The sequence below is a fragment of the Lacerta agilis genome, chromosome 4 (assembly GCF_009819535.1).
Source record: "Lacerta agilis isolate rLacAgi1 chromosome 4, rLacAgi1.pri, whole genome shotgun sequence".
Taxonomy (NCBI): Eukaryota; Metazoa; Chordata; class Lepidosauria; order Squamata; family Lacertidae; genus Lacerta; species Lacerta agilis.
Genome location: NC_046315.1, coordinates 89,955,176 through 89,969,596, shown reverse-complemented (window position 1 = coordinate 89,969,596; position 14,421 = coordinate 89,955,176). Strand labels below are relative to the sequence as shown.

At 40.5% G+C, this 14,421-nt stretch overlaps 1 protein-coding gene across 3 annotated transcripts in view; it reads left to right on the top strand.

The window, feature by feature from the left end:
• The window catches only part of UGGT2 (UDP-glucose glycoprotein glucosyltransferase 2), a 79,935-nt gene that overhangs the window by 61,697 nt on the left and 3,817 nt on the right, over positions 1-14,421 (top strand). For 2 of the 3 annotated variants that reach the window (XM_033147894.1, XM_033147895.1), the window contains 11 exons: positions 7-196; positions 2,218-2,376; positions 3,491-3,576; positions 8,511-8,595; positions 8,966-9,045; positions 9,910-10,008; positions 10,286-10,370; positions 12,371-12,553; positions 13,532-13,692; positions 13,959-14,073; positions 14,296-14,412. In XM_033147894.1, the coding sequence (XP_033003785.1) occupies positions 7-196; positions 2,218-2,376; positions 3,491-3,576; positions 8,511-8,595; positions 8,966-9,045; positions 9,910-10,008; positions 10,286-10,370; positions 12,371-12,553; positions 13,532-13,692; positions 13,959-14,073; positions 14,296-14,412 (1,360 nt within the window). Of the gene's footprint in view, positions 1-6; positions 197-2,217; positions 2,377-3,490; positions 3,577-8,510; positions 8,596-8,965; positions 9,046-9,909; positions 10,009-10,285; positions 10,371-12,370; positions 12,554-13,531; positions 13,693-13,958; positions 14,074-14,295; positions 14,413-14,421 lie in introns of those variants that run through there. The other variant, XM_033147897.1, reaches the window with a different exon arrangement.

The window sequence follows — 14,421 nt, the reverse complement described above, 5'->3', positions numbered from 1 at the left end:
CCGTAGTTTTTATCGTTTTGTTCTGGAGCCCGAACTTGTTTCAGGGGCCAGTGGTTCCTTTCCTCTTGCACCGGGAGCAAACTTCTTTGAAATGCCAGAATCCCTTCTCCTGACCCTCAACATGATAACTCCAGAAAGCTGGCTGGTTGAAGCGGTGAACAGTTCTTATGACCTTGATAACATTTATTTGAAAGACGTAAGTACTGTTTTCTAAACATAGGCGTAGGAATTGCACAAATGCATAATTGACAAAGTAATAATTCTTTCCTCCCTTTACAAAAATGTCCAGGTTTTGTGTTTTCTTTAGGACTTGCAGGCCAAAAATGCCTCAAGAAAAATAACAAGACTTGATAAATGTTTGCCCTGTTTCAGATACATTTAGTGAAAATCAGATAGATAAATCAGGTAGATTTAGTGACAAAAGAAGTTTTTTTTAACGTGTACTAAGCATGTAACCAAGAAGGAGCGGAAGTCATAACTTGATGTGTAAGTAGTGAATTGTTCTATTTTCAAACTTCTTTACAGCATACCTAAGGGTTTGCAGTGGCACTATATGCCTTTACAATGTAAATTCTGGGTCTGTTTTTCTATAGCTCATCATAGACTGTTTTTGAAACACTTGCCTGACAGTATAAGAAGTTTTGTATTGGTGGTAGAACGAGTTGATGGCAATAAACCAGGAGTCCTGCTGAGTTACACACATTTATGTATTTTGCCTCTCCTTATATTACAAAGAACATTGCTTTGTTTCCACTATTTTGGTGTGGGTTTATTTTTGCCTAAGGATGAGTGTTTTTGTATTCAATAAATTTGTAAGAGTACTTACTGTAGCTTCCTGATCCTAACTGTCTAGCCAGCTGCTGGCACTAATGGCTAAAAAGCTTAGGTATTTGCAAATACTTAGCTTAGGGCCCCACCAAAATGAAAACGTGACAGGGGATTTTGGATTAATCACTTTTTAGGCAGGGTACATCTAGGTTAAAAACAATAAAGCTGACATTTTCTTTCTGGGAACTCTGAAGTCAACCCTGTTGTGCAATACATTTTTCATATATTTGGATGAAGGTAATAGATAAGGAAAGCTACCACTGAATTTTGCTGCGTTGGCATACAGTACCAAAAAGCAGTAGAAGAATGGCCCTTAACTCAGTGGTAGAAGTTCCCTAGCATCTCCAGGTAGCATCTCCAGGTAGAGAACCCTGTCTAGAAGTCCTGGAGAGCTTCTACCAGTCAGTGCAGAGAATACTGAGCTAGATGAAGCAATGGTCTGACTCAGTACAGTGGTACCTTGGTTCTCAGACTTAATCTGTTCCAGAGGTCCATTCTAAAACCAAAGCGTCCCAAAACCAAGGTGCGCTTTCCCATCGAAAGTAATGCAAAACAAATCAATCCATTCCAGACTTTTAAAAACAACCCCTAAAACAGAAATTTAACATGAATTTTACTATCTAACAAGACCATTGATCCATAAAATGAAAGCAATAATCAATGTACTGTAGTATAGCTGATAAAAATTAAAATTACATTTTTTTTTCTTACCTGCACTGATGATAGTCATTGTTTGGATGGGGGGCTTTTATCCATTTCCGCAGTCACACAATCAATCAATCAGTAGCTGAACTGGGTTCCACAGTCACAAAAACAAATTAACCCCAAAAGCCTCAAAAACACAAAATAAATAGCAAAAACAAAAGCACCAAACTTCTGAAATGTTTGAAAACCAAGGTGCAGCTTCTGATTGGTGGAGGTGCCCCGGAAACAATAGCTGACAGCCACACTGAACATTCAGCTTCTGAAAAATGTTCGAAAACCAGAACACTTCCAGGTTTTCGCCGTTTGCAAACCAAGGCATTTGAGAACCAAGGTGCCACTGTATACAGCGGTACCCCATGTTCCTAGCTTCTTAAGAGAAGCAAACTTCCTAAAAGAAGCATGATGAATTCTGGTTAAAATACTGAATGTCAGTTGAAATCGTAGATGCTGCAAAATTAATCAGTTCTTGGACAGCTGGAGGAAGGGACCCTTTCCCCCTCCATCTGCCGTATTAAAAAGGACAGAGCTTAAATACTGTGGAAGCAAGGTTGAATCAGATCTAATGCCTTCAGTAAGACCAAGCCTTCTGCGCAGGTCCATAGCCAAAACATTTGACTAACCGTATATGCTTCTCACCCCCTAGTTTCTGGAATTCTAAACCAATGAAATTGTGCATTTTCACAGGTTGAGAGTGTTGTTTCAGCAGAGTATGAGCTGGAGTATTTGTTGCTTGAAGGACATTGTTTTGATGTAGCCACTAGACAGCCAACTCACGGACTGCAGTTCACTTTGGGAACTAGGAAAAATCCTGTTAAAGTTGATACCATTGTGATGGCCAATCTGGTAGGTTCTGGCTAGGCCTGGTGATGGAATACTTTATTTGACCAAATGCATATTATTGCCTACCTAAACACAACTGTTCCATTACTATTTGATTCTTTTATCCTTTTGGGCCCAGAAAAGATGGTTAATTATAACGGTACACATGGCTGTTTCAGACAAGCTGAATATTTTGCTTCTGCTTTTGAATTACTACAGCTTTATGTTGCATCTGAACACGAACAGACTGCTATTGATCTTAACTATGGTTTATTAAAACAAGCCAACTTCCTAACATGGTTATGCCATGTTTTTGTGAGCTATAGTTAAGTATGACCACAGTTTAGGATATAGATCCTGCATTGCAGTGGATGACCCTTGGTGTGCCGTTGAACCCTACAATTCTGTGATCCTATGACCCAACACTAAACCGTTCAATAAAAAAATTGAATGGAAGCTTCTAATCTTCTATTTGTGGTTGCACCAACAGCTTTTTTTTTTAAGGGGTCAAGGATTTCATGAGCTTGATGTTCCTACAGACTCATTCTACATGCAAATACAGGGGCAATAGCAGAAAAATGCTCTGTTTTCAGGTCACTGTCCCGTGATATTATGTAGGATGTGGTGCCATGAGTAGAATTTTCCCAGAGGTTCTAAGTCAGGCATGGCCAAACTTGGCCCTCCAGATGTTTTGGGACTACAATTCCCATCATCCCTGACCACTGGTCCTGTTAGCTAGGGATGCTGGGAGTTGTAGTCCCAAAACATCTGGAGGGCCAAGTTTGGCCATGCCTGTTCTAAGTGATCCTTACAGTTCTATAAAGGGGCCATGATTAATGTTAACACTGGTTTATTTAAAACAAACCAGCTTGATCAACCATAGTTTGAAGTTGGCTTGTTCCAAAAACTATAACCGCTGGTTGTCAGATTTAGACAATGTGACTGGCTGCAGGCCAACTAAAATAGAAGTGAACTTCCAAACTCTGCTTCCTGGGCTGCATTCGGGGAGGAACAACAGGCAAATCTGTGGGCATGTTAGGTTTTGTTGAACACAGCCATTGTGTACAAAGACAGTGTTCTCCCCTCCTGCTTTCAAAGCAATATTTTCCTTTTCCTTTTGTTTTTTTTTCCTTTGTAGGGTTATTTTCAGTTGAAAGCAAATCCAGGTGCTTGGATTTTGAGACTACGTGAAGGAAGATCCGAAGAAATCTACCAAATATATAGGTAAGTCGTAACATAACATTTGCTAATGATGTGGCAGTCACTGGAATTGCTGCAGAGAAACATTCAGGCATCAACACAACTCTGTTCATTCTACTGTTTGCAACAGCACAGTCTGACTAGGTGTTTTGACTAACCTTGCTTGCTCCCTGCATCTTCTGAAGGAATGATGTTCACCAAACCGTCCTGGTTCAAAGAGATGCCTTTGGAAGAATTCACATTCTTCTCACTTCATCTGAATTGGGAATTTGGCAGTCTTAACAGTACAGTCCCCAGCTTCAAGACTTAGGAATGTTACATGATTACAGTGTCTTACTGCAAAAGGTTTAAAATCATAGGAATAAAAATTCCGTAACGGGTATAAACAGGGAGTTTAACATCCTTAGCATCCTCGCTTTTTTAAATAAGGAAAGATAATTTCAGAAACGGGGTAAATTAAAAGAAACAAACATATGCTGATTTGCTTACTCGTTTATTTTATGTTGCAGAGTTCAGCTTTTCTTGGTACAGAATTTGGGCTTATTATTTAAAGCACTTGCATAACCACCATGCAATTGAAAAAGAAGTGCACTAAATCCAATAGAATTTGTTGGAATTAAACATAACAGTAGGCTGGTTTCTGGATGCACTAAACGATCTGTTTTTTTTTTTTTAAAGAAATGTATTAGTATTCAGGTTACTAATCTCCTTGAAATTATTCTTTAAAAATAAAATAAAAGCTCCTTTGCTATTTAGACATTTACGGTGAAGCAGCTGCACCTGTAAACCAGGATTTCTTATGCAGTGTAACTATGGATGACGCCAGATCTAAATTTGGCATCTCTCAAGTGACAAGATTTCAGTCTAATTATTATGATTCATTTGCAGTTCAATCCAGTGCTTCTCTATTTATAGTGCTGTCAGGCACTGCAGGGCTTGGATCAGGAACCCTGCAGGTCAGAGACAGGTTTGCTACTGCCTGCATGGACCATTTGGGCTGCAAAACTCCACAAATGCTGGTGGTCTGGGGAATATTTGACAAATGAAGCAGAACTCTTTCAAACAACGGCTTCAGCTGAGAGGGTAGATGGTTATCAAAGAATTCTGTGTTGGGCGGGGGGAATTACAATAACATTTAAAATTGCTCATTCTTTAAATTGATATCCCCACATATGTAAATTTGTTCCTTATTATTGTCTTGGATCTTAGGCAAGTCAGTTGGCACTTTTGAAAAAAAGAAAGGGGGGGGGGAGATCAACAACTTTTGGGGTTTCCTGGTTTATACTTTTTGAAACATGGCAACCCTATTATTATTGTTTAAATCTTGACCCTGTCTGTTGATAGCTTTTTATTGTTTTGTACATTTGTACTAGAAGAGTAGGATAAAAAGGCTCTAATAATGAAAGAAGGTAAATATGTGTCTACTCAGAATTAAGTTCCACTGTGTTCAATGCGTCTTACTTTCAGGTAATTGCATGAAGGATTGCTGCCTAGGGAAATAAAATAAAGCAATAAACGGGGGTTTCTGGAATCCAGATTCTGAGCAATTTATCTTAAAGCTGGGTAGGTTTCCTGAAATATGTGTTGATATTACATTAATCAAGAGACGTGGGGGGTGTTATGTTTCATCTCTCACTTCAGCCCCTGGCTTTTTATTGGATTTTTAAAATAAGTGAACCTGCCATTGTTTAAAAGATGTTTAAAAATAAGTGAATGCTTTTGACAGCGATGCTCTGTAATCAAGCAACGCTCCTCCCCAAAAGTAATGCAGCTCTCTTAAGCTCAGCGTTATAAATGATTGAACATTTAAAAAGTGGTAAGATTTTAGAAGGAAATACCATATTGTTGTTCTCAAATCGAAGGCTGTACAAATATTATGAATTCATGAATTGAATTCATTGGGGGGGGTATTTTTGTCTACTTTTGTGACCACACCCGGGACCCCAGCTTCAATTGATGACATGAGTGTTTACCTTCAGTGCTGTTTGTCAAACTGAGCATTTTGCACTGACATTTGACTACCTAAGGAACAAAATTAAAATGGCTGCTTAAACTGCTTAAACACTAGGATCTTGGGTTGTTTGGACATTTGAGCTGGCTACCTGAGTCCTTTCTGTTCTCTCCCATTGCTGGCTGTGAGGCAAGGAGTCATATGTCTAAAGGTTGTGGGGACTTCCATCTATTAGACCCAAGAACTACATCAAATACGTATTACAGGAATACAGTAAACAGATACAATAGAACGAGCCACAACTTTGGCTTGTGCATTCCCTCCTATCCTAGTCACAGCCGCAAGGAGGAGTTTCCATTTTTACTTAACCACAGCTTGTTGCATTGTCTCAACAAAGAAACTATATTGATTGAATTTATATACCTCCCTATACCTGGAGGTCTCAGGGCAATTCACAGGATAAAATAAAAATATGAAACCACAATATATATAATCAAAAGAAAAACAACAACCCAATAACACACCCCAAAGAAATAAAAGACCACATTCTAAAAGGGCATAGGATGTCAATTGGGTCAACCAAAGGCCTGACCCTGCCCACTTTTGGTGTTAGCCCTGCCCACCAGTAGTGAACTGCTGCTGGCAGATGACCCCGTTGGGAACACAACCCTGAACAGAAAAAAAAGTTTCCCACCCTTGTTCCAAGCAACGGTATAGCATTATGTCTGAATACAGTCAATGCCTAAGGCAAAACTCCTTTGTTATTTTTGCTGTTGGATATGGTTTATGTAATCTTGTTATATTTATAGTATTGAAATGTGGATTTTTTTTGGTAAGTTACTGTATTTTTGTTTTCCGTTGTTGTTGTTGTTTGAGTTTATATACCGCTCTATACCTGGAGGTCTCAGGGTGGTTCACAGAACAAAATCAAAATATAAAACCACAAAATATATAATCAAAATTATTGTTTGATACTGTGCTATTGTTTTTGCTGTTATGAAATGGTTTTTGTAGTGTTTGCATGAAACGCATCCTGTTAATATGTTTTAAGCTACTTTGAACATGGTTGTGTGTGTGTGTGTGTGTGTGTGTGGAAAAGCCACATACAAATAAAATGAATGAATTCCAGATGCATTGGTTAGGAATGCTTGTCTGTTCCTTTCCCTACAGAACTATAAATCTTGGTTTGGCAACTAAACAAACTAACCATATTGGAATATCTACATACTGGGGAGCAAATAAACAAAATCTTGGTTTGGCAACTAAACAAACTAACCATATTGGAATATCTACATACTGGGGAGCAAATAAACAAAATGCTGTCTATTTTATGTTTGTCGGGTCTGCAGCTTGTCTTGCTTCCTAAAACAGAGTGACGTTGGATACAATTGCCAATAGATTGCATGTCTAAGACCCGACCCCCCCCCCAGGTGAAATAAAGACACAGGACGCAATGTATAAGGTTAAATGGGCATGAAAAGGCCACAACTTTATTGGTTACGGATGTTGAGCGGTATTGGCTTAGGCATTGGAACTACCGGCTATATCTGACTCCAGCACGTTGTGCTGGCAGTCCGGGAAGGGTTAACCACCAATGGGTGAGAGCCCTGCTGCTGCACATCAGCTAGGGACTCACCCTGTGATTACCGATCTGGGGCGTGCCTTTGGCCCTCACCAAACACGGCTTCGGACAGGGACACGCCCCCCGGACTCATTTGCTGAAGTACCCTTCAAAGCCTTGGGGGGAGGTGATGGCTGAACCTCCCCCCTCCCTTCAACCTTCCTAAGCTAATCCAATGCCTAACCGCCAAAACCAAGTTGTGACGAATTGCTACGAGGTAGGCGAAAACCACCAGGCTGGTGCCAATTTGCCTAATGGGAAAATTCCTACCAGGCCCCTTAACGGCAACCAACCGTGGTCCATAGCAAGGTCAAGAAACTGCCTACCTAAAGGGTGGGAGGGCGGGAAAGCGAGCAGGATGGGATCCGATGGCAAGAGGCTGAGCCCTGGGCGCAGGCTGGCTTAAATGCAGCCAGCCACGCCCGACCGCTGTACCAATTGGTCAGCTAGCCGGGCACCGCACCCAAGGATCAGCCAGTGGTGGCAGGGGATGCAATCATCCCCTGCGCACGTGTGGGGCTCGTGTCCACTGCACCCCCCCCCTTCCTAAAGGGCTGGAAGGGGCTTTACAACAACAGGAGAAGTTGCCTTTATTGTAAGAAGTGTTTCTGGCTGTTAGTCAGTGTCTTAAAGCTGGTTTTGACATCTTCTTTTGCGGTGTGTCTGTTGGTGATATTCTAGACATGCTTGCTTTAGGAAGAATCATTCTGAAGGCTTGCTGAGAAGGGCCCAGATATTTGCAAGAGATTACCAGATAGTGCTTGGCTTCTTTTCTAAGAATGCCTTAAGCGGGGTGGGGGCTGTGCTGAGGCTGAATCAGTAAGTTGTCTTTTGTGCAAGAAGCCAGTCTTTCGCATGCAGAGATACTCGAGGGGAGAGATTGGTCTTATTGGCAACTAGGCTTCAGAGACTTGGCAACAGGAGTTGTCCAAATAGCCACTTTTTGCTTTTCAGTGTGATTAGGATTATTCACTCAATGAAGGTACAACTGCATATTTTGCATTTAGAATTAGCTTTTAAAGACGCTGAGCCTGTAGCTTGTGGATAACTGATAGCTCAAGTGTGGGTTTTCGTGCCAGGTGGCCTCTGGAACTCAGCTGTTGAGCATAATAGCACCGTATTGATTTATGCTTTGTTGAACCAACTTGCTTGCTAAATTGATATGACCTTCCCCCAAAATTTATCCTTCCACCAGCAGCCTCTGCTGGAAGCATATAAATGTGGAAAACTTCCTAAATTAGTAAGCTGGTACAAACCATGCTGTGAACAGGCAGTTTTCATTTTCATCTGAGCAAAACATTCTACTCCTTTATGCTGTGATTAAAAAAGAAGTGGGGTTTTTTTCTAATCTGAAGTTAAAATAACTTAACTTTTCCCTCCTCCTAGGCATGAAGGAACTGATTCTTCTGAAGTTTCGGAAGAGGTTGTTGTGGTACTAAATAGTTTCAGCAGCAAAATCATCAGAGTCCAGGTATGTATGGTAATAAAACATTACGGGAACAATTTTATGTTTCATTTCTTTCTCTTCTGTGAGGTTAGTTTGGCATGGAACTTAGTACAGTCGTACCTTGGAAGTTGAATGCAATCCGTTCCGGAAGTCCGTTCGTCTTCCAAAACATTTGGAAACCAAAATGCGGCTTCTGATTGGCTGCACGAAGCTCCTGCAGCCAATCGGAAGCCCCGTCGGACATCTGGGTTCCAAATACATTCACAAACCGGAACGGTCACCTCTAGGTTTGTGGAGTTCGGGAGCCAAAACATTCGAGAACTAAGCTGTTTAAAAACCAAAGTACAATTGTAATGGTGCCTGGTGTGTGCTGTCAATTTGTTCTCATGTGTAGGTGCAGAAAAAACCTGATGAAATTCATGAAAGCCTCTTGAGTGACGGGGCAGCGGAAGAAGAAGAAGATTTCATGATTAGGTAAACTGGCTTGTTTGCATTGGGGCAAACCAGCACATTTGATTTTCCTTTTTGGGGAATTGAAGGCTGATTACTTGGAAGAAACTGGCCCTTCCTCAATGAAGATGTTAAACATTATTTTATGTACAGCAGTGTAGTGTTGCATTTTGCAGTGCCGAAATTTACCACGATGGTCCCCGTAGCCATGTTTGCCACCCCCCCCGAAAAGTCCAGAAATACAGGCAGTTTTGTTGATCATGCATATCTTCAAAATCAGCAATGCATAGTACAATTCCAATTTTATTATGAACAACTGATGCAGAAAGTTTCTTCACTGTGGACATTATTAGGGGCGTTTATAACTCCATTCTTCAGGCTCCCAGAACAAGTAGCAGAGATTTTTGAATGGGCAGAATGATAACACAGGGACATTAAAAATGTGAAGATTTAAAAAGAGAGGCAAGGTGCTAGAGGTGGTTAGGGTTGGGAGAGGAGAACCAGGTCCAAATCACCACTTGGCCATGAACTTCACTGAGTGGCCTTGGGCAGTCACAGCCTCTCAGCCTAACCATGTCACATGCTTTTTTGTGAGGGTACCTTGGAGGAAAGAAGGGATAAAAACGTATTCAATAAAATTAAAAAGGCCTGGACAAATAATAAATTTATTCACATGGTACTGAAAATACGTTAAATTCAGCAGCAGCCAAGTCCTCCCCTGGTGATATTATTACACGGTTTGGGCAACACAACCAAAAAGGGCCATGTTTTGGGGCAATAAAACAGTGTTCTGCAGACTTCTCTGGGCTCTTGTGCCTTCCTCCTTTTTTTCTTCTTTTGTCTTGATGTTTGCTTTTAAATGCCAGCTGAATAATGCTCTTTTTGAAGTTCTACAGGAGGGACTCAAAAAGCAGAAAACGAAAAGAAAATGGATATGTTAAATATCTTTTCTGTTGCTTCTGGCCATTTGTATGAACGGTTTTTAAGGTAACTGATTCTTTTCGTTGTTGTATTTTAGGATAGGATTGTGTTTTTCCTCTGTATTTTAACTTTGAAAGTGGAATGAAGTATTTAACATGGAGCTTTTGAGTGCTGGGGGCAGGTTGCATGAGCAGTATAAGCAAGACATGTGTAGTTGTTACAGGATTTTTTATTTCCAGTTGTAAAGATCTCAAATATAAAGTTACCTTCCGGCATCTCTGTGGCAATGTTATGCTCTGCATATGCCAAAACGTTCACCGATGATATATTTTTTGCTCTCCAGAATTATGATGCTCTCAGTTCTGCGCCACACCAAGACACCGGTTAAATTTTGGTTTCTGAAAAATTACCTGTCACCAACATTTAAAGTAAGTACACTTATCTCCCTGTTAAGTTAAAAACTTTTGTGAGCCATGAAAATAATAGCAGACTCTTGTTAGCAGAAAGATGTCAGTATTCTAAGATCACAAATCAAAACTTATATTGAGTAACATCAACATGCATTTTTCAACTTTTAAACGTGACCTTTGTCTAGATGGCCTTTGAAAGAGACATTCGTAATCATTGTCTGTGCTTTAAATTCTGTCAGGGCAATTTATAACTTTTAAAACTCTTGAGTAAAATCCAGTTATGAGCAGTTTTATTTCTCAAAAGGTTTGGTAACTTGAAAGCGTCACACTGCAGCTAAGAAGATCTGGTTCTTCTATGATTCTTAACTATAGAGCAGGAAAGGATCGAACATGGCCACTTATTACATAACAGGCCAATGCCCAAACTGCAGTTTAAGATAAAGCCATGGGATCACAAATGTTCCCTTCAGTCACAGTTAAGGGGTACATCAACACCATAGCTAAGTGCAGTTAACATCAGGCTTTTTTAAAAAAAGTTTTATGTATTTTTATTTTGTACTTTTCAAGTTTATGCATTTCACTAATTTTAAACATTTCACTAATTTTACAATCATTTTGACATTTCAAAACTTGACTTCCTCCTCTTTCTGCAGTTCCGTAAATCTGTTTTTAATGTCTTCTACATATCCAAATTAACATAATTTGCTCATTTATTCATCTCTTTTAAATATATACTCTTATGAAACTGCAGGTTATTACAATAATCCTGCCAGTGTTTTTATCTGTTTATAATTTATCTGTAAATATTCAATAAACCACTTCCATTCTTTTATTTAAAAAATGGTTATCTTAATTTCTTCTGGTAAGTTTTGCCATTTCTGCATATTCCATAAGTTTTTGTATCCATTCTTCCTTTGCTGGGATTTCTGCTTCTTTCCATTTTTGGGCAAGTAACATTCTTGCCACTGTAGTAGCATAAATAAATTTCTATACGTTTTAGGTAGTATAATTCCTAAAAGAAAAGCTTCTGGGTTGGTTTTTTTTTCTTTTAACAAAGGTTATTTTAAACATCCTTTTCATTTCATTATATATCATTTCCCGAAAACTAGGCATTCCCTCCGACATTCACCCCACCTTACTCCATATGCAGAAGTCAACCAGATAGGCATCTGAATCTTATTTCAACACTGGTGACAGGACAGTGTCTGTTGCCACATCTGAGAGCAGCAGGCTATCTTAAGGGATGCTGGGCAGCCATGCAGCACATCCTCTAACACCTTGGTCCCACCCATCAGCACCTGGACTGTACTAATATTAGGCCGAGCTCTTCGACGATTTAGAAAGAGGAGCAATTCCAGTTGAGAATAACAGTCTTGAAATCGGAGAGTGACAACTGGCTGCCCACAGGCTACACACCCCATGCCCAATGTAGCTTTATCTGACATGGCCAAATGATCAGCAAGGTCTGATTAGAAAAAGAAAGTGCTTTTTTCACTTTTAGTAGTAAGGCTCGATGTGAACCTTATTATATTGCCCGTGGAAAGACAAAATTACCATGCGTCAGACTGGTTCTTGAAAGGAAATTTCAGGAAGCACATTAATTCTGCTCCGTTAATTTTTTCAAACATTTTTTACAATAATCTTCATGTCAAACAGTTGCATTGTTTCATAAATTGACTTTCCACCCGCAATTCCACAGTGTTTTTTGCTCAAACCTCACATCCTGGCAAATCTGAGGACACGTGCACCGTACTTGGGAAGCATGTACTGTTAGGAGATTGCCAAGTTTATCACAAGATGTTGACCATCTAAATGGGGTTGGATTGTTCTCTGACTAGTGTCTGGGATGGAATGGCTGCTAAGAAGGAGGCCACCCTTGATTTAGACACCCCCAGGGAAAAGGTGAACCTGGGAATTGTATTGGAAGTAGTGCTTGCCTCAAGTTTCCCATGTGACCGTGACAAGTTTCCTTGGCAACAGCGTGTGTGCAACTTTCCTTCTGTCTTTTTATCTTGTAGAAAGTTATCCCTCACATGGCAAACAAATACGGATTCCAGTATGAACTTGTGCAGTACAAATGGCCCCACTGGCTTCATCAACAGGCAGAAAAGCAAAGAATCATCTGGGGTTACAAAATTCTTTTTCTGGATGTTCTCTTCCCGTTGGCTGTGGACAAAATAATATTTGTTGATGCTGATCAGGTAAAAAAAGTCCAGTTTTTAAGGAAGTACAGTATGCATCTAAGACTGTTCTTGAATGCATTGGTTCAGCATGTCCCTGATATGCCTGAATGTTGTGCTTCAGGCCAGAACTGCAGTTTTGCTTGGTTAAAGTTTAACCCTAGATTGTACCATTTTAGTCCATTGAGTGGGCACATCTGAATGCTCCCTTTGATGCACAGCACATCCCGGAGAGGATTCAGAAACATAATCCTTCTCCTGGGTGAGGTTTTGTGGAAGAGCTTTTGAAAGTGCAACCCCCACTTGAGTATTGGAGTTCAGGTAAAATCCTTCCCATGTTACATTGTTGATTGCGGGTTCCCAGTTCTGTACACTTGGCCAGGAAGTCACTGCCGTCAAGGATGTAGCGTTTGTGGCACCATTTCTGATGAAAAGGTCTGCTTGTAACGTTTTCACCCCAAGTGGGGCTTGGCATTGCTAGGCTCATGCTAGGCATCCTCTTTCAATTGGGAGCTGGGATGGAACTGCATTCCATAATGGCTTTGATTCCTGCTACCTGTGCCAGAGATGTGTGTTCAACGTATGGAGTATGGTAGTTCAATTCTCAGTGATGTTCTGATGAGATGGATGAAGAAAGCTTTGAAACACTTAAAAAGCCAACTTCTCCACCCCCACCCCTCCCCCTTAGGTCTCTGTTCAGCTTTTCCTCTTTCCCCCAGTTATCACCACCTAGCCTCCTTCCTCACTTTGCTTTTTCCCAGCATTCTGCTTCCTACTTTTAATTGGCCGTGCATTCCATGATGTCATATAGAGCAATGTTTCTCAACCTTGGGTCCCTAGATGTTTTTGGCCTACAACTCCCATCATCCATAGCTAGCAGGACCAGTGGTCGTGGATGATGGGAGTTGTAGGCCAAAAACATCTGGGGACCCAAGGTTGAGGAACACTGATATAGAGTGTAGGCATTACACCATCCTCTCTCTTTCTCCTACTGTTCAGATCGTAAGAAGCGACTTGAAAGAACTCCGAGATATAGATTTGAAAGGAGCACCCTATGGCTATACTCCCTTCTGCGATAGCCGTCCAGAAATGGATGGTTACCGTTTCTGGAAGTCAGGCTATTGGGCTTCACATCTTGGAAAAAGGAAGTACCACATTAGGTAGGAGAACTAAACAACCCAATCTCTCTTCTCTGCACCCTCCTTTTTATGGTATGTAGAAATTAGTTAAAACATTTTTTATGCCAAAGTTCTCTATTGAATATTTCACTAAGCAGGATAACCTGAAGTACATATAGACAAAGCATGGAACCTCTATGGGTTCTTTTTATGTGTTGAGACCTTATTTTGGCGTCATGTTTACCCTTCTTTTGGATACAAAGAAATGTGACCTTAATACATTGCTCTGAAACTTGTCGTTTTTATAGTGCTTTGTATGTTGTGGATCTGAAGAGGTTCCGGAAGATTGCTGCAGGAGATAGGCTTAGAGGTCAATACCAAGCCCTTAGTAAGGATCCAGGCAGTTTATCCAACCTAGATCAGGTATGCTGCAACCAGTGGTGTATGTATGTCACAAAACTATTGTCTTGCTTGCTCTTGCTAGTGACAGTAGCACAGTCAATTAAAGAAAATACACCCCTTTGCTTTTAGCATGGGCTAGTGCTGTTTAGCTACTGTGTGTAACATTTTACTATTCACAATATTCAGCTTGTATCTTGGAACCGCAGCAGCAGCGTTAACTGGTGAAGTTGTGTTTTTCCCCAGGATCTTCCAAATAACATGATTCATCAGGTGTCCATTAAATCTCTTCCTCAAGAGTGGCTGTGGTGTGAAACTTGGTGCAGCGATGAATCCAAGAAAAAGGCTAAAACCATTGATCTGGTGAGCTAC